Source organism: Macrotis lagotis, chromosome 3, assembly GCF_037893015.1.
Source record: "Macrotis lagotis isolate mMagLag1 chromosome 3, bilby.v1.9.chrom.fasta, whole genome shotgun sequence".
In the NCBI taxonomy this organism is placed as follows: domain Eukaryota; kingdom Metazoa; phylum Chordata; class Mammalia; order Peramelemorphia; family Peramelidae; genus Macrotis; species Macrotis lagotis.
In genome coordinates, this window is record NC_133660.1 from 130566001 (window position 1) to 130586620 (window position 20620).

At 36.6% G+C, this 20620-nt stretch overlaps 1 protein-coding gene and 1 long non-coding RNA gene across 5 annotated transcripts in view; one reads left to right on the top strand and one right to left on the bottom strand.

Moving 5' to 3' along the window:
• Positions 1 to 265: 265 nt before the first annotated feature.
• LOC141517860 (uncharacterized) overlaps positions 266 to 20620 on the bottom strand; it is a 44196-nt gene continuing 23841 nt past the window's right edge. The window contains exons 4-5 of one of the 2 annotated variants that reach the window (XR_012477016.1): positions 3959 to 4088; positions 266 to 3074 (exon numbers count right to left, since the gene is read on the bottom strand). This is a non-coding gene — a long non-coding RNA (uncharacterized LOC141517860). The remainder of the gene's footprint in view (positions 3075 to 3958; positions 4089 to 20620) is intronic. The other variant, XR_012477015.1, reaches the window with a different exon arrangement.
• Positions 3129 to 20620, top strand: part of LOC141517859 (uncharacterized) — a 51009-nt gene continuing 33517 nt past the window's right edge. Inside the window, exons 1-7 of one of the 3 annotated variants that reach the window (XM_074229276.1) lie at positions 3129 to 3269; positions 12874 to 12931; positions 16877 to 17005; positions 18206 to 18424; positions 19454 to 19544; positions 20077 to 20153; positions 20349 to 20459. In XM_074229276.1, the coding sequence (XP_074085377.1) occupies positions 12878 to 12931; positions 16877 to 17005; positions 18206 to 18424; positions 19454 to 19544; positions 20077 to 20153; positions 20349 to 20459 (681 nt within the window). In that variant the 5' untranslated portion in view covers positions 3129 to 3269; positions 12874 to 12877. Of the gene's footprint in view, positions 3270 to 12873; positions 12932 to 16843; positions 17006 to 18205; positions 18425 to 19453; positions 19545 to 20076; positions 20154 to 20348; positions 20460 to 20620 lie in introns of all 3 variants that reach the window. The other 2 variants (XM_074229278.1, XM_074229277.1) reach the window with 2 other exon arrangements.

Below are 20620 nucleotides of genomic sequence, written 5' to 3' on the forward strand. Positions count from 1 at the left end.
TTTTTGAGGAATATGCAAAGCACTATTTAGATGTCATTATTGTTTTAGCAAATTAGCATCTCAGGAAGAAATATGTAAATAAGTTTGTGAAATTTTACAGTAAGGTTTTGAACAAAAAGGAAGTCATAAATAAAATATAGTGGCATATATCTAACATTTAAAAATTTTTAAATCTTTTGGATTTTAAATTGATAGAGATGTTAAAAAATTTTTAGTTAATGAAAAAGTTTTTAAAAAGTCTCTTTACAACTTGTATCTCTGTATTCAGAATTTCCTTTCTGTTCAAAATTTCATCATAAAATTTAAAAATGTATGCAGTCAGAATTCTTTTATAATAAGAAAGAGTCATGCTTCTCCATTATACAGCAGTGATAGTTTACATTTATATATCGCTTTGCACTTTCCTTTCAACAATCCTGGTGAAGTGAGTAGAGCAAGAATAGTTGTCCCCATTTTACAGTTTAGGAAATTGATTCCCAAGATTATGCAACTATTGTCAAAGTTGTCAAACCCAGATTTTTCTCCCCATCTTATGCTTTTTTCTACCAGATGGTCTCTCTTGATATAAAAAAATATATTTGAAAGAACCTTACCAATAGTCACAGGAGTAGTCTCAGTACCTTTTCAAAGTTTTTACATTTTGTTTAATGATTTTTAAGTTCTAACAGTATTACTTCTTTGAATATAAACATAGTTTTTAGTATTGAACCTAGATTTGTGTCATATCTGGTTCTAGATTTTAGTGCTTTTTACTTAAGGAAATTAATTAACACTGTGATTCAGAATTTCAAGGTATACTCTAAAAATATATTTTTTAGATTTTGTTAATCAAATGAAGTAGTTTACAAATATTACAATGCTTATTAACTGGTAGGTCTGCTTTCCAATGATGAACTGATAGAATTCCAGGAATGAATCAATATAGCAGCCTTTTCTCCCTCTTAATACTCTAAAACTAGAGGCCTTTCTTCTTATTTATTAACACGTGCTCTGGATCAAGGTTAGTCTTCAGAGCAATCCTAAGTAAATATAATCACTTTATCAAAAGCAGTACTATGCTTATGTGGATTAATTTCTGTTGTGAAGAATCCTGTAGTTTTTTCTAACCACATGACATTAAATGAACCGATAGCTAGGTGACACAGTAGATACAGAGCCAGGACTAGAATCAGGAGGACTCATCTTCCTGAGTTCAAATCTCACCCCAAACACTCCCTACTTTCGAACCCTGAGCAAGTCACTTAACCCTGTTTGCCTCAGTTTCCTCATCTATAAAATTAACTGGAGAAGGAAATGGAAAAACCACTCTAGTATCTCTGTCAAAAAAAAATAAACAACTCAAATGGAATCACGAACAGTCAAACATGACTGAAATGATCAAACAATAATAAGACAAAAATAAGAAATCACCTACTACTGTTGCTTATCTGAGAAGTACAAATAGTTCTGGTGGATTTATGATGCCAAGACTATGATATATCCATAAATTTAATTCAGTTCTACTCTGTAGAAGAACAGGAATAGTTTGTTAAGTTTTTTTGTCACTTAATTTTTATGTGCTTTTCTGTATTGCTGCTAATCATAGCAAGTGTTTTGATAAATTTTTATAGATTTGGAAGGGACCTTAGAGATTATGTAGCCCAACCCCTTTGTTTTATAAATGAGGAAACTGAAGCACATGAACTGGACACAAGATCACATAACTAATTAGTGGCTAATGTGTAATTAGAAGTGAGTTTCCAAAATAGCACAAGTTGTTTCTCTTTCAATTTTCTATACCAATATCCATAGAAATAACAACAAAACCAAAACACTATACAATTATAATGCCTAAATCTGTCACTTAAGAAAAGTTGAGAAAATTCACCTACCTCTGCCTTCAGGTTCAGGAATTCTGGGTATGACATATTGCACATATTACAAGACTTGGTTGATGTGTTGGTTGTGTTTCTGAACCACATTTTTAGTTTCTTTTATTTATTTTTTATTATAAGAGATGACTTGTAGGGTGTTGGGCAGGGAAGTATATAATTGGAATTGGAGATTATATAAAAAACAAAAAATATTTGTTAAACACTGAAAATTTTTTAAATGTTTTGAAATGCTGTTCTTCAGATATGTCTAAACTGTCGTTTTGTTGTCTGGTTAAAAAGCGCTTTTGATTCCCATTATGTTGTTATGGAGTTTCCTTGCTCTTCTGGTAAATATTAGAGGAGGAATATCAATGGTGAATATTAGAGGAGGAATTTCAAACCTGAAAATTTGCTACTGATTATTAACAGCTATCTACCTAGCCACTTTAATATCAGAGTTAGAGTAATGAGTTCTGGGGTTTTTTGGCTTGATTTCAGAGAGGAAGAGAAAACCGGATTAGGAACTGTCTAATCCTGAGGGATTACTAAAGAGACAAAAGAATACCTGTGAATTCTAGTAATGGCCTTGCTATCTTAGTGCATAGGAAAGGGACAGAATTGGAAAAGTAAATTAATGAAGAAATTAAATTCTGCTCCACAAGCATATATTAAAATACTTTTTCTATGCCAAATCCTATGCTCAGAGCTCATAGGACAAACCTATGACAAAACAAACTGACCCTTCAATGAACTTATATTGTATAGCAGGGAATAAAAATATATACACCAAAAAGGAAATACAAAATAATTTGTTGAGGCACAAAAAGAGGTGAACAAGGGAGAGAATGAAATATGACTCCTTACTGTCACTATTATCAGCATAGGGCAGGTAAGTAATGCAGTGGATAGAGTGCTAAGTCTGAAATAAAGAATTCATATGTGGTCTCAGTATACTAGTTGTATGATTCTGCTTGGGCAAATCATTTAACTCTTCACAGCCTCAGTTTCCTCACTGTCAAATGAGAATAATAGCAGCATCGACCTCCCCTTATTGTGAGGAACAAATGAAATATTTGTAAAGTAATTTACAAACCTTTTAAGAGATTTGCTATTAGTAGTAGAATATTGTGATTCACTGAACTCTGCACCCAGGTCCATTTATAATTTATCGTTGTTGATCCTGAAAGACTACACCCGGATTACTAGAATTAGAAGAAAAACCTATAAAAGGAAAGAAAAACAAGTGAGGGAATGGACTTGGAAAATTACCAGAAAGTGAAGGTTCAAAGTTTTGACTCAGCACCATGGTTAATCAAACAGTGAAAGATACACTCTAGGGATTTAGCAGTTTTCATCTTCAGACCTTTCTTTCTTGAACACAGTGGTGGTGGCTCAAGTCACATTTTGGAAATGACTGTGAGTAAAAACATGACTTTTTAATTTACTTTTCTTAAGATAATTAAACATTTATAGGAAAAGTACTTTTACTGAGAAATTAAACATTATTAGTTTGCTTTAACTTTGTTATTTCACATTTCATTTTGAGTTGACTAACAATGTTTTTAAGTTAAAAAAATTTTTAGAAAAAATATTTCTCCTTTTTTCATAACTTGTCCTTGTAATTAATTTGTATTAATGTCTTAATGTTAGTCATTTTTAATATGCAATAACTTTATGCATTGCTATATTTAAATTACTTTTCAATTAATTGTGTTAGAAGGGCTGTATTCTATGTTTCCTATAATTGAATATAAATTATCAGTGGTTCAGTTTAGGTAAAATAAGCCTTTGGTGAGTAGCAGGTCATGCTAGGAACCGATAATAGAATCAATTAATCTGATTTTGATTCCTGCATTTAAGAAAAAAAAGGATGTCATCTTTTTGGGCCTTTTAAAAATTATGGGTAGATAGTTGATAAGAGCTGCCAAATGGCATCCAGTCCTAGGCCCACTGCTAGTACAGGAATCCCCTGGGATCTCTTTCTGACCAAGTGTTCAGCCCCCACATCCCCAAACTGGTGCTGCTTCTGCCATACCATGGTCTCATTCATCTCCCACCCCAGAGCCCACAGATTTCTCTTTCTATGTGCTGAAAAAATGACCCACTGTGATATCTTGTTGGCTTTTTCACTCAGAATTTCATTCAGTGAACTTATTTAAGCTGTTGTGAAGAGGTGTGTTGGAAGAGCTTGACAAATAAATGCTAATTTCACTCAGCTCTTAAGGAGTTTACATTCTACAGAGAGACAAAAAAGTAGTTATATGAGTATATGCAAAATAAAAACATTAATTACAAATAAATACAAGATAGTTGAGGGGAGAGCATTCATCACTGGAGGCCTTAAAAGAGAATTCTTCTAGACAGCGATGTTACAGCAGTTTCTTGAAGAAAGGTGTTCAGTGAAGGGGAGTCAGGGTGGGGAAGACATGGCTCTTACCCTTTTCCCTTCTTCTCTTACCTAAGCTAGAAGTATAGTAGTTACTCACAGGCACAGTCCCATTACTGTTCAGCATGGGCAATTTGAGCTGCTTTGTTTTCAGTCTGGACCAGTTCCCCCCTCCTAAGTCAGGCAGCCTGTTCTCCCTTCCCCTCCTCCTGCAGGGCTCTCTGTCATTGAGACAGGTTCAGGGGAAGAACTTGATTATCTTAGTTCATTATAGCATAGAACTCCCCATTTCAACAGATCCACCAACCTCATCCTCCCCCAAAGTAGGAATTACAGGTGTGTACCACCACACCTGGCAACAAATAGTTTTCATAAAATACAAACTATCAACAACCATCTGGGAAAACGTTCCAAACTGATCATTAAAAAAAGAAATGCAAGTCAAAAATAAGTTTCATTTTATAACCATTAAATTGTCAAAGATGACAAAAGATAGCAACAATAAGTTCTAAATACCAATGGGACTATGAGAAGACATGTTTATTAGTGAATTGTGGTTGTTATGAATTGATCTAACCGTTCTGGAGAACAATTAGAGATTATTTGAGAAAAGTGACTAGACTGTTAATAATCTGACATTACTCCTGCTAAGCAAATGTCTCAAGGAAAGAAAAGGCAAACAAGGTACATTATATATACCAAGTATTCACAACAGAATTTTTTATGGTAGCAGGAAATCTAAAGCACTCAATCAGATGCTCAAATCTCTAAGCAAAATGTGGTATGGGAATATAATTTAAGAAATTATGAATATGAGAAATTCAGAGAAAGGCAGGAAGATTTGCATGTCCTGAAACAGTAAAATAAGCAAAACCAGAAAATGGTATCCATAGAACATAAAAAGTAAAGTAATCACAGCAATATAAATGAAAACATTAAAATGACTACAATTGCTATATCTAGGTAATGGCCAGTCTTGACCAGAAAGAATGGATGAGGAAATTAATCTCCTTCGTTTTCACTGTAGAGGTGATAGGACTTAAGAATAAAATTTTGCAGAGGCTATCTGAAAAAAATTGTTACAAGAAAGCTCACTGGGTGTGGGGGATGGGAGAGAATTCTGGGAACAACTTTGATGTTCAAATAAAAGATATCAATACAATGGGGGAAGGGGAAAGAATCAAATATAAGAAATTCAGAGGATCTTGGCAATATCTGAATAGACATACTAAACACAAAAGCAGTACCAAGAAAACAGAATCTACTTGACCTCAATAATAGAAAAAAATTTAAATCATAATTCAAATTAATGTAATGATCAACTGTTTTCAGACAACTGATGAAACTTGTGTTTCCTTCTATTCAACAGAAAAGCAATAGACTATTGATGCAGAATGCTGCACATGCTGCGAAACATAACAAACTGATGTCAATTATGTTTAACCTTTTCTATTATGAGGGAGGGTCCTATGGACAGAGAAAGGGAACAGGGCTATTAGAAATAACAGTGATGTTAAAAAATATAAAACAAAAAATGTTATATGTGAATTTAGCTAATGCAGATGGGATCTAGCACTTGTTTGTTAATGTTTATTCTTGTTTAGCAGGCCTAGAATTCATATGGTTAGATTTTATAAAGAAAGACCTCAAAGTTCAAGATTTGAGCCTTATATCAAGAATAAACTGTGACTGCTTTTAAGACATTTTAAGTGGAATAAATCCAAGACATGTCTTAAAATTCTGTTTAGTGGATAGGCAGAATAATTCAGTAAACTAAGATGAAAACTGATATTTCTGACTAACTCTGTGTGAACTACTAGAATTGATAATCATTGTATAAGACAGGAAACTATACTCACTTCTATATAATCCAGCAGAATTTCCACATACTTGAAAATTTTTTACTTTATTACTGGAGTAATAATAAAATATTTTATTAATTTTTTTTCATTTTTTCTTCAAATGCTTGAAAAGCTATGATAAAATTGCTTGGAGCTACACTTACCATCTGAAATGTCCATTATAATAATATCCATCCTTATTATAATCAGAACAATTTCCTTTAAATCATGGGTATTTATCCCACAATATCTTTTACATTATATCCACTTAAACATTAAATGCAGTAGATGTACTAATACCAGTGACCCTAGACAGACTCATACTTAATCAGTAAACAGCATCACTTAACTGGTATTCCATAAAGTGTTAGAGATTGAGGTCCTAAGAAAAGGGACCTGTTCCTGTCCTTCAGGGACCTTAAAAAGCTAATTTTGGAGACAGGGCATAGTTATATCCAGTAGTCCTTGGGTAGTATGACCATTACCACTTCAGGAAATCTCTTCTCCCGGATTTTTCCCTACCCCACCACTTTCTGCAAGTCCTGTGGAGAGAGTAAACAATTCCCAGGGTATAAAGGTTGCAAGCCAACTTTTACAGCTCACTCTTCCTGTACGGGGGAGAGATCTCTCCAATAGGGGCCCTTCTCTCTCCCAACTCCCACTCAACCTGGAAGACTAAAGAACAACAGCTCGATTATTGGGGAATGTTATCTATAAATAAAAGAAATCTGCTGGAGTGAGAGAAAATTGAATACTTTATTCACGAATCCTGCAGGACATGGGTGTCTCACCTAGCATGAGGTACAAAGTGGGGTAATTACATCAGGTATTATATGGTCTTCAGAAATTCTTTCCCCTCCCACCTAAATTTTCATAGGCTCTCAGAATTTGAGTTACAGTCTAAGAGGTTCACCTATCCCATGACATGTCCCTAATATGATTCCCCCCCACATCATTTGCCACATGTTATGTTGATGAACCCCAATCGTGGGACAATATTCGATTACCTAATTGTGCAAACTCAGTTGCATTAGGTCAAGATCTCTAGGTCACTGTTGACAGTGAAGGACTAGTTTCTCATAATCTTGAGTTTGTCATTTTTGGATTGGGATTAGAACTCTCCCAGTTTTGTGATTGGCTAAGGCCATTCCCCCTTTGTAATGGATTTCAAAGGAAGCCTCCACCCTGTGAAGACCAACTACACCCTAAGTTCCTCACAGGGAACAATCAAGTATTACCTGTGGCATCCAAGTCACCTGTGTCCATGTCTGTGGGAGATGCCCCAGGTGAGCAGGGGTTTCCCTGATCATCTCTGCTATGCTAGGTTGGTAGTTATGGCTAAGGAGTGACCAGGAAGTGTCCTGGGTTCTCACAGGTGCTGTGGCACTGATTCTTTTGTACAGCCTGATCACCTGAAAGGGATCTGGCCAGATTTGAACTCAGGTATTCCTGACTCCAGGGCCAGTGCTCTATCCACTGCACCACCTAGCCACCCCACCCCCAAATTACTTTCTATTTATTTTGTTGTAGCACTGACCTCTAATCTTCCCCATGCTCCCTCTGTACTCAGGCTGTTTTGTTCACCTCACTATAATTACTTTGGAAGATCCAACATTAGGGTCTTCAGCATACGTCTGGTTGAAAGACTGCATCTACACTTAAAAATGTAGTTTAGGGGCGGCTAGGTGGTGTAGTGGATAGAGCACCGGCCTTGGAGTCAGGAGTACCTGGGTTCAAATCCGGTCTCAGACACTTAATAATTACCTAGCTGTGTGGCCTTGGGCAAGCCACTTAACCCATTGCCTTGCAAAAAAAAAAACAAACCTAAAAAAAAATGTAGTTTAAAAACACTAGTTAACACAGTTACTTCAAAGTTCCCACAGTCTTGTTTCCAAAGATTTATACAAAGCAATCATAGTGACATCACTGACTTTTTTTTTTGAGGCAATGAATTTGAGTGACTTGTCCAGGGTCCCACAACTAATAAATGTCCAAAGTTGGATCTGAAATCAAGTACCTCCTGAGTCCAGGTCCAATGCTCTCTCCACTTTACCACCTACCTGCTCCCTCTCTGACTTGATTTGAACTCAGGTACTCCTGAGTCCAGGGCCTGTGCTCTATCCACTGGGCCACCTAGCCACCCCGCCTCATTGACTTTTTAAAATTTAATTTTTTTTCTCTTTCTCATTTTTCCCTGACTCTCTCCCAAAACCTTTTTTGAAAACAAAATATTAATAGTCAGAAGTTTACACATTACCTCATCCAAAAATATGTCTTATGCATGTTAGTCTATAATTTCTTGATACCACTGATTGCTTTTTTTTTTGCAAGGCAAATGGGGTTAAGTGGCTTGCCTAAGGCCACACAGCTAAGGTAATTATTAAGTTTCTGAGGTCGAATTTGAACTCAGGTACTACTGACTCCAGGGCCGGTGCTCTAACATTGATTGCTTTTTTAAAAAAATTTATTTATTTTGAATTTTACAATTTTTCCCATAATCTCTCTTCCCTCTCCTCACTCCCCACAGAAGGCAGTCTGTTAGTCTTTACATATGATATATATTGACATTTATTACTTTTAAAAATATTTTATTGGTCTTAATTTTTAATATCATCAGTTTTCCCCAATATCTTTTTCCCCTCCCAGAAAGCCATCTTCTATCATAGTTTTTTTAACGACAAAAAAAGTAGAGGAGAAAAAAATCAACATAACTAATCAATACTGTTTTTAAAGTCTGTAATTTTGTGCAACACTTTTGGATCTCCCACCTCTGCAAAGGGGTGGGGTAGAAGGGTCTTTTCCCATCTCTTCTTCGAACCACGCTTATTTTTCATAATTTTGTAACAGTTGCTTTTGATCTTTTCTTTTGCGGTTGTTCTTAACATTTGCATGAAACATTTACAAAACAGTATGGTGAAAACAAGAATAATCATAACATTTGGCTAGTATGAGACAAAAGCAGGAATAATTATAACTTTTACTCAGTAGAAGGCAAAAGCAGGAATAATCAAAACACAATAGTACAACCCAAAATCTCTGCCACATTCTCCCACCAATTGGAGAGTTAGAGTGGGCAGGTACAAATACCTAATGAGAAGACATCTAGGCAGGAAGACCCATGTGCCTGGGGAGCTTGCAGCCTTCATGTCCTTGGTCTCCAGGGAATGGTGAGCAAAACTGCAGTGATCGCCTACTCACATGCCAATGCTGACAGATCTCTTGCTCCCCTTGATTTAATTATCGATATGGATTAGACAGCTTCTGAGGAAGATTCTATGAACCTCCTACTTCAGAGACTGTCACATTAAAAGAATTTTGCTTCTTTGGCCAACTTACTTAAATATCTAGAGAGGTATACTTGTTTCTTGAACACTGTTCCTATGTTTGTTTGGGTTTTTTTGTTTTTAGGTTTTTGCAAGGCAAATGGGGTTAAGTGGCTTGCCCAGGGCCACACAGCTAGGTAATTATTAAGTGTCTGAGCTTGGATTTGAACCCAGGTAGTCCTGACTCCAAGGCCAGTGCTTTATCCATTGTGCCACCTAGTGGCCCCTGTTCCTGTGTTTGTTCTCAAGATAGAAATATCCATATCCTTTAGGCTGTATATTAGGTTGCTTTTGGCTTTCATATTCTCTTAAGTGTTACATTTAAGAGGCTCAGAAGACTGTTTAACACAGTGTCTGGTACATGGTAATGGCTTAAGAAAGACATATTGACTTTATTTTCTGGAGTTTAACCTCAAAATATAAAACAGCATCAAATGGCAATATTGACTAGCTGAATTTTTAGCGTCTAACTTCATTCCCACAAATCCTCCTTCCCCTTTTTAAAATAGTATTTTAATTTTTCCCAAAATTACATATTTTGAAATTTTTAGAATTCTTTTTATAGTAAAATATTTTATTTGTTTTTCCAATTACATACAATGGTAGTTTTTAACCAATCTATTTTTTGCAAGGTTTTGAATTTTTCTCCCTCCATCTCTTCTTTTCCCTCTCCCCCTGACAGAAAGCAGTCTGATGTTGGTTTTTATTTGTTCCCGTGCTAAAATAGATTGATATTGAATGTGTTGTGAAAGAAGAATCAAATGATTTCTCTCTCATCACACTCAATTTGGATCAATGTACAACATGGAAACAATGTAAAGACTGACAAATTGCTTTCGGGGGGTAAAACTCAAAATAAATAAAATCTTTAATTAAAAAAAAGAAATAAAAATCAAATCCAAAAGAAAGGAAACATTAGAGAGAACAAAATGACATAAAACATAAGACAACTTTTGAAAATTGAAGTTAACGGGGCGGCTAGGTGGCGCAGCGATAAAACACGGGTCCTGGAGTCAGGAGTACCTGAGTTCAAATGTGACCTCAGACACTTAGTAATTACCTAGCTGTGTGGCCTTGGGCAAACCACTTAACTCCATTGCCTTGCCAGAAAAAAAAATTTTTTTAAATTTAAAAAATTTTTAAAAATCAAAAGTTAATAAGCTTTAAAAAAAAATAAGCTTTTAAAAAATGAAGTTAATAAGCTTTAAACTGCACAGTTCCCTCTCTGGATATGGGTGGTATTTTCTATCACAAGTCCCTTAAAATTTTCTTTGATTTTTAGTACTACTAAAATGAACAAGTCCATCATGGTTGATCATTACCCCATGTTGTTGTTAGTGTCTATAATGTTCTTCTGGTTCTACTCATTTTATTCAGCATCATATAACTCTTTCCAAGCTTTTTTGACATCCTATCCCTCATGATTTCTTAATAGAACAATAGAGTTCCATCACAATATACCATAACTTGTCTATCCATTTCCCAATTGAAGGGCATCCCCTCAATTTCCAATTCTTTGCCACTACAAAAAGCTACCACAAATATTTTGGAACACATGGGATTTTTTATCCTTTTTCATGATCTCGTCAGAATACCAACCCAGTAGTGGTATTGCTGGGTCAAGGGTATGCACAGTTTTTTTTGCCCTTTAGGCATAATTCCAAATTGCTCTCCAGAAAGGTTGGATCATTTACAACTCCCAATAAGGCAGTAGTATCCTAGATTTCTCACATCCCTTCCAACATTGATCACTATCCTTTCTAGTCATATTGGCTAATCTTCGTGTTAATAATTTTATTAGACTAAAATTAGCACAAGCAGCAGAGAGTTGATCCATACTTTGTTGCATCTCAGCTTCAGAGGCTGCATTGAGTGCACAGTTATCTGCAAAGAGAAGATCATGCACCACCACTCACTCCACTTTGGTCTTGACTTGTGGCCATTAGTGCAATAACTGATCTTGAGGCCATGTTCATCTTCAGTGAAGACATTTGATAACATAGATGCAAACACCATGCTAAAAAGCATGGGAGCAAGGCCACAGTCTTGTTCACTCAATTGGTGACTGGGAAGTCACAAGAGCTTCTCCACTATTCAGAACCAGGGCAAGCATGCCCTCATGGAACCAACATACAATACTGATGAACTTCTCCAGGCAACCAAATTTTGACATAATTTGATTTGTCACGACTGATAGAATCAAAGGCCTTCTACAGATCTACAAATGTATTTAGACCTCTGCTCTGTTTCTGACATTTTTCTTGGAACTGTCAGACAGCAAACTCCATATCAGCTGTTCCTTGACCCTTTCTGAATCCCACTGGCTCTCAGGGAAGTGACCATCTTCCAAGTGATGGATCAGCCTATTGAGAAGGACTGACAGGAATCTTACCAGCAATAACTAAAGGAGGAATACTGCTATGATTGTCACAAGACAATCTGCCTTTATGAGATGGTTGATGGAGGTATCCTTGAATTCTTGGGGGATAACCTCTTCATGCTGTATAACCTGGGAAATTTCAGTCAGCTTTTGGATGAGCAACCCCTACTCTATGAATATCAGCTGGAATAGAATCAGCACCAGATTTTTTCCCATTTGAAAGGACCCTAATTGCATTCAAAAATCTCTTCTTCAGTTGGAATTACAGCTAGGGATGCATTGACTTCTTGAGGTAAACAGTCAATGGTTTCCATGTTAATTGTTAAAAACACTATTGAAGTGTGCAGCCCATCTCTCTAGGATCATGTCCATATCATTAATCAATGTGGATCCCTCACACCTCTCAGACTGGCCAATATGACCAGAAAAGATAATGATCATTGTTGGAAGGGTTGTGGGAAATCTGGGACACTATTACACTGTTGGTGGAGCTGTGAACTCATCCAACCTTTCTGGAGAGAAATTTGGAACTAAGCCCAAAGGGCAACAAAAATGAGCATACCCTTTGATCCAGCAATACCACTACTGGGTCTATACCCTGAAGAGATGATGAAAAAGTGTAAAAACATCACTTGTACAAAAATATTCATAGCAGCCCTGTTTGTGGTGGCAAAGAATTGGAAATCAAGTAAATGTCCTTCAGTTGGGGAATGGCTTAGCAAACTGTGGTATATATATGCCATGGAACACTATTGTTTTATTAGAAACCAGGAGGGACGGGAGTTCAGGGTAACTTGGAGGGATTTACATAAACTGACGCTGAGTGAGATGAGCAGAACCAGAATAACACTGTATACACTAACAGCAATATGGTTGATGTTCAACCTTGATGGACTTGCTCATTCCATCAGCGCAACAATCAGGGACAATTTTGGGCAGTCTGCAATGGAGAATACCATCTGTATCCAAATAAAGAACTGTGGAGTTTGAACAAAGTTCAAGGATTATTCCCTTTAATTTAGGAAAAAAAGCATATCTTATTGTCTGATCTTATACCTTATATCTCCTATACTTTTTGTTTCTTCCTTAGGGATATGATTTCTCTCTCATCGCATTCAATTTGGATCAATGTACAACATGAAAACAAAGTAAAGACTGACAAATTGCTTTCTGTGGGGGGTGGAGGGAAGTAAGATGGGGGGGAAATTGTAAAACTCAAATAAAATCTTTAATTAAAAAAATAAATTAATCAGCGTGGATTTGTCAGCACCAAGCAGTTGAGATGCCCCATAGGCCTTTGACCCATAAATAGCCTTCAGGGCTCATAAAGCATTTTGGTTTGTTACTATCTGCATAAAACTGAATTTCATCTGCCTTCTAACTGAACCAAGAGTCCTGCATCTCTCTAAGCTTCTCTTGGACTTTACTTTTGATGAAATTAAATGCTGCTGTCGTAGAAATGGATGAACTATCCTACTGGTAAATCCTGTAGAATTCTCGTTTTTTATTTAGCAGCTTCTGTATTTCCTCATCATTTCCATCAAACCAGTCTTGGTGTTTGCAGGTGTTTGGGCCCAGATGAGCAAATGCAGTGATATACACCAAATCTCTGAAAGCTACCAATTCTTCTGCTCTGCTGTTGCTGTGTGTTGGCTCAGTTTTCCCTCCAAGTTAGCAACAAACAATTCCCACTCAGAGAGACACTCTAATCTCTTGACATTAATTCTTCTAGTATTCATTTTGCCTTGGGGCCACTGCTTTGGTTGAAGGTGAATATTTAGCTTGAAGAGGATGAGTATATGGTTGGTCCAGCACTCTGCACCATACATTCATTGCTTTTGTCACTTTCATATCCTATCTGTCGCTTCTCCTTATGATCATAGTCTAACAGATGCTATGAGGGATGTATTCAAGAAGTTTTAATGCATTTATGTAAACAGAAGACAGTGTTTGTGATGAGAATGTCAAAAGATATGCAAGTCTTTAGTAGTAGGTGACCAATACTGTTGCTATTTCCAACTCTATTCCTCCCAAGGATTCCCTGCCATGTCTGGTAATCCGAGCCTATTCTAGCATTAAAGTCACCCAAAATTATGAGCTTATCCTCTTTTGGTACACTGATGATAAAAGCCTCCAGATGTTCATAAATATTTTTGTAACTTCATCAGTATTTGTTGTGGTAGGAACATAAGCACTGATGATGGTGGTATGATGTTTTCCTGAAGTGGTAATCTCATTGCCACGAGCCTGTTGTTCACTCCTCCTTCAGATCTATTGGGTCTTGTGTTGTCTATGAGTGTGCACACTTGTGCTAATTTTGTTCTAACAGTTAACACCAAGAAAACACAAGTGCTCCATCACCAGCACACCATCCATTTGTGTAACTATTGATTATAGCAAATGAAAACATTTTGAGTGCCGCAGACAAGTTCATTTACCTTGGCAGTGTTTTCTTTCCAGGGAGGTACACATTAACAATGAGATTGACCCATACATTGCCAGAGCTAACTTAGTATTTGGGAGGCCCCAATAGAAAGTGTGGGAGAGAAGAGGTATTATTAGACTGCTTGTGAAACCTGGATAATCTACTAGCACCATGTCAGGAAACTGAATTGCTTCCATTTAAATTTTCTGAAGATCACCTGGCAGAAGATACCAGACACTGAGACCCTTTCTTGAGCTAAACTGCCTAGCCATCCAACATTAATATAGAGAGTGCAACTATGATGGGTTGGGCACATTGTTAGAATGCCAAGTGTATGCTTGTCAAAAAAAATATTTTATGGAGAACTCATACAGGGCAAGAGCTCACAAGGGGGGTCAGAAGATAGAATCAATAATCAATATCAAGCCACCCTAAAGGTCTCATTAAAGAACTTTAGAATTGATTATACAGCATGGGAGACACTGACACAGGACTGCCCAGCATGGCCTGTCCTCATCAGTGAGGGGGCTGCACTCTGTGAGGAAAGGAGAATTGAAGCAATTCAAAGGAAACATGACATCTGTAAGTTTATAATACCCACCCCAGGTATTCACCTGGACTATTTATGCCTGACCTGTGGTAGAGCATTCCAAGCTTGTATTGGTCTGATCAGCCATAGTTGATCACTCGGTAATTTGTCTCAAACATAGTGATGTCATTTTGGTCTTCTTTAATGAAGGACAAGAACCAACCAATCATTGGCTAATCTGAGAAGTGTGAGGTGATACCTCATAGATTTTAGTAATCATCTTTATAAAATTTTGAGTTCCAAATTTTCTTCCCTCCCTTCCTTCCCTCTTCTGAAAATGGCAGGCAATTTGATAGAGTTTATATGTATGCTGTATCATGTAGAGCATGTGAATAACATTAGTCTCAATTGTGAAATAAGTTCTTTTTTGTATTAGTATGACATCAGTAAGGCAGGATAGTACACTGGATAGAGAATTAGCCATAGAGTCAGAAAAATCTGAGTTCAAGTTCTGTCTCAGGCATATAGGAGCTAAGTGCAAGATACAACTCTCAAGGGCTTCCAGGAAATTCTAAAACTAGCTATGAGCATGTTTGTTTTTTTTAAAAATAGTTTTGACTCCAAAATTGGTTTCATTTTAAAAAACATCATTTTGAGAAGGGATTCAAAGACTTCACCAGACTTTCAAAGGCATCCACTGCACATATACACAAAGATTAAAAACCCCTTTATTCTTAGAGAATATGCAGGTATTTATTGGTAAAAGAAGTTTCTCATGGGAAGCTCACTTCCCTGAAGAAATTATGGGTCTGGTCTGGTCCAAAAAAATGATGATCTGCAGGATACAGATGTATGTACATTTTTAAAATTAAAGAATTTTTTTCTAATAGTGTCTTTGACCACATTCCATCAAGATATAATCATTAAGTATTTTGTGAACATTTCAAACAACTGCATGCTAGACATTACATGTGAATTAAAGCAAAATACATGATCTCTATCCATGAAGTTACAACTGAACATTGTAGAGCAATATAGATGAAATAAGTAAGAAATATATATGACACATGACCCTCTTAAAAATATTAAAATTTAACCTCTTCTGATAGTCATTGGCTGTGAAGTTGTCAGAAATAGAGTTTGTGAGGGAAAATGAATGTTTGGATAGATTTCAGAATTTCACTGAGCCAAATGATATTACATTGGAACTATGATAATTAGTATGGAAGAGAGCTACTCGGAATACTTGCTCACACTAAAAAAATACCTCAACTTTTTTTGTTTTTTAAATAAATCAATTTGATTTATAATGGACTACAGAGATACAATTGTATGAAAATTCCCTGATATTGGTTTGAATGTTTTATAAACTGAATATTCTATAACAACTGTTGAGCTTGGGAACCTATGAAAGCTGGTTATTTTCTGGGTAGATTTTTCTTATATAGTATTGTTTAAATCAGATTGTCTCTTCTATACTGAAAGCATAATTTAAGTTTTCTTATTTAAAAATTAATATTTTCAGGGTGGCTAGGTGGCACAGTGGATAGAGCATTGGCCCTGGAGTCAGGAGTACCTGAGTTCAAATCTGGCCTCAGACACTTAATAATTACCTAGCTGTGTGGCCTTGTTGGGCAAGCCACTTAACCCCATTTGCCTTGCAAAAATCCTAAAAAAAATTTAATATTTTCACATATATATTGTGCATTAAAAGCTAAAGTAGCAAATGCTTTAACGACTGATAAAAGTATACATTTGTAAAAATTAATATGTTATACTGGTACAAAATAGGTTTAAATTATATTTTTAAAAGCCCCCCCCCCCAAATTAGCCTCTTCTGCTTTTGAGGAGACTAAGGAAAGATCTGAGAATCTGATTTTCATTTGCTCAGGCAACATTTTCATGACTGCAGCAATTCATTTTTCTTTTCTTTTCTTTTTATTAAGGCAATGGGATTAATGACTTGCCCAAGGTCACACAGCTAGGCAATTAAGTGTCTGAGGTCAAATTTGAACTCAGGTCCTCCTGATTCCAGGGCCAGTATCCTCTGCACCACCTAGCTGCCTGCAATTCATTTTTTAATACTGTATTTGTCTCTTTAATTAGCTCTGTGGAACTGGCTGATGTTCTGTGTTTCAGATGATGGCAGCTGTGGACTTGGCACTCCCTCCTCCTGGTTTGGAACATGAGTATAACACCCTCCTAACCCAAGATGCTGTTCGGTTTCTAGCTGAATTGGTCACAACTTTTGATCTGGATGTGGATAAGGTTGTTTGGCACCGATTTAAATTTACTTTGATTGACTGTGATTTGAAAATACAGATGGTAGTGCCTGAACAACAACAGTGTTCTGGTCCTCTTGGCAGGAGGAATAAGCTATGTTTTAGGGATGAAGTTGGCAGCAACTGTACATTCCCTGAAGCAGAAACCAGTTCCACAGCCCTATAGCCAAGAGATGACTCAAGAGTGTAGAGAAGTGTTGTGTTTCTTGCCTATGAATTTTAAGAAAGCATTTGTCATATTAGAGCCCTGGAAGCTCTTTTCAGAGAAGAGGTCTCTCTTCTATGCCCATCAGAATCATATAAAACTTCAAAGAAATGTAATGAGTGGGATAAACTTCAACAATTCACTGGGTATTTCAGTGAGATGTTAAGACTGGCAGATGTTTGTGTAAAGTCCAAAGATGAGCTAGATGATTGCTGATGCTGGTAACACTGTTGATGATGAGGTTTTTCAAGAGTTCCTGTTTCTAAATGGCATTTTGTTCATTGCATTATACAATGCTGCCTCAGTAAAATATCTTGCAAGGTGAAAGAATCTGGTTTAATTGGTCTACTCTGGAAAAAACAAATCACATGCAAAATGTATATTGCCCAGACAATGCTTTATTCTTTCCTCTTTCTCCTCCCTACTCTTCCCCCCTCCCCCATCTTATTTTTGGGGGGAGGGGGTTGTATTTTCTTTGCAAGCCAATGGGGTTAAAATGACTTAACCAAGGTCACACAGCTAGTAAATGCCAAGTGTCTGAGGTCACATTTCAACTCAGGACCTCCTGACTCCTAGGCCTTTGGTCTACTCACTTGATATTCTCCAAAGATTGGGTCACTGTGCCCTCCAGCTGCCCCATCTCAGCCTTATTTCAAAGGCAATGAAAGAATTTTTATTCCACTTTTAAAAAAATAAAATCACTTTTTTCTCTCTAAGAGGAAGACTTTGGACTTCAAAAATTATTTGAAAGGAAGGAAAAGACCAAGACAAAATTTTCAGGATAAAACTCACAAGTTTGAGAATCACCAGACACTTGCAACTGAACCTTAGAAATTACCCTGGCTAGAACTGTGACCTGGGTTGAAGATTTATAAAGGGAATTTTTTTTTTCTCTACTCACTTGGTTTTAAAAATCAAATAAGCACAATTAATGTTGTTTGAATGTATATGGAAATTACTAAAAAGATATTTATTGGACAGATCTTGCAACAGCGAATTGCTCGCAAAGTTCAGTTGGACCTAACCAATGGCCTCCCAGATTTCTCTCCTCATACTTCCCACATTCGAAAGGACAAAACCTGGAAAGTGTTGCCGGTTCCTAAGAGACTGCAAAATCGGCAGGTGGATATTGGTGATACTGCACCTTCCCAAACTGAGAGGTTCCTCAGTGCCTTAGTATCTACTGCTCAGGGGATTCAGGTACAGTGGGATTATGGGGGGCTTCCAGTCCATTGTAGCATAGCATGAGCATGGATATATGTAGATAGATTTTAAATTTGTTACTTTCTATCATGTATAATCACTGTTATCTATCTGTTCAGCAAGAAATTGCTGGGGGGGAAATCATGGTGATGGGTTACAGGGTGGTTGAGTTTGTGATTTTTTTAAATCATTAATTGAATAAATTAAAAATAACTGGTCTAAAGCAATTTTACTTCTCAGTGCTAAGTTTGTTTCCTAGAAGGATGTAAAATATGTAACCATCTCATTGTTAATTTTTTATTTAAACTGAAGTTAGGTGTTTTCCCTACAGCTGTGAATCTGTTACATTTTATACTCAAACCCTCACTTTTGGCACATTGAGGTTTTTTCAGATCATTGCAAGATGACTAGCTAACGCAACCAGTTTTGTACTGTTGAAAATGATATGATCCTCTGAGCAAACTGATTCACCAGGAAAGGAGCACCAGTGATGATGCCACATTTCCTGTCAGTTCTGTATCCCAGGAAAAGTTAGTAAATTGGCATAAATCCATGTCTTATAAGTTGATTAGAATGAATCAGTTCTCCAGATCCTCATTACTCCTACTCATTACTGTTAAATTTCAGGACCTGAAACTGCAGAGCTGATAGGGTCCAGAACTGGTGACAGCCCCAAAGTATGACCATATCCCAAGACCTAAACTGAGTCAGCCATACCCATATGATAATTAATAATAATAATAAATTTATATAGTGCTTATGATGTCAGATACTCTGCTAAATACTTTACAGTTGATCCCTATAACAATCTTGGGAATCATGTGTTTTTATTATTATTTGCATTTTACAATTAAGGAAACTGAGGCAAAAAGAGGTTAATTAATTTGCCCAGGCTCCCACAACTACTAAGTGTCTGAAGCTGGCTTTGAACTCTAGTTTTGCTCATTTCAAAGCTTGTCCACAGCATCAACTGGCTGCCTTCTACAAACTTTCAGAAAATAATACTTTGTTTATTTCTACCATCAGGTTGATTTTGATGATGGCAACTGTCCAACTTTCTTTAATCAAATTAAGGGTATCTATAACATCTTCCAAGCTGTTCATCATAAATTTCCAGGTGAGATCAAATCCAGTAATTATTTTTTGAGCATATAGTCTGAGCCAAGAATTGATCCAAGAATTGAGGGGAGGGTAAAAAACCAGACTGCATGATCTTTGTCCTTAAAGAACTTTTGATCAAGGTGGAAATCAGATATAGGAGTAAATGCTGGGTGTATAGACTTAAAAATCACTACTGTGGATTGTTGGGGCAGTCAAATGGGGCTTGAGCTGACCCATGAAGTCTATAGAACTGTTTGATGAGGGAGAATGGCGTTGAGGAGGACAGTTATGGCAGTGGGAGTGAAGTGAATTAAAGAGGGTGACAGAAGCAGGATCAGGGGGTCAGAAGGTAGATCTGCATGGCTCAGACTTATCCACTTCTGGAAAATAAGGTCAGGAGAAGAGCCTGAAGCCTTCAGTGCCAGATAAAAACATCACAATTGGCAATGTTATCAAGATTACTGGCTCTGTACTGTGTGCTCTACATAATCAAGATGTATCTATGAAAATTTACCTTACTTCATATTACTTTCTTTTCATCATTTTAGGTGTCCCCCCCATATCCAAAGCACCCATTCTAATGCTTAGACCAAGAGCTTGGAACATGGTGGAGCACAATATGATGGTAGTAATACTATTGTAGCACAACTGTAGTGATGTGTTTTTTGTAAGGTATAGAAGGCATTTTTATTCATTCAATTGATGTACCTCTGAAATCTTGGACCTGTAACTACACAGATCATTAAGAAGCTGGTAATGTGACCGCTTAAGACTTTCCTACTTCTAAGAAGATTCTTGCATTTTTTTTCTTTTTTGGTAGGTAAATGGAAAGCAAGTTCCAGGACCTCTCTTTGATTATGGTCTGCTGATGTTCCATGTAGGAAAGACCTTGTATGACAATGAAAGTGGGCCCTTCTTTTATCTTTCAAAGGTAATCTTTACAACATAAATGGCTCCTCTTAACCATTCAATAAAAGTAACCCAGAACCTTAATGAAAGGTTCTCCAGTACTGTCATTAAAAGAGAAAAGGACCAATATTTAGGGTAGCCTCTTAGGTTAGAGTTTACCAATGGGCATAGTTCATTTACTCC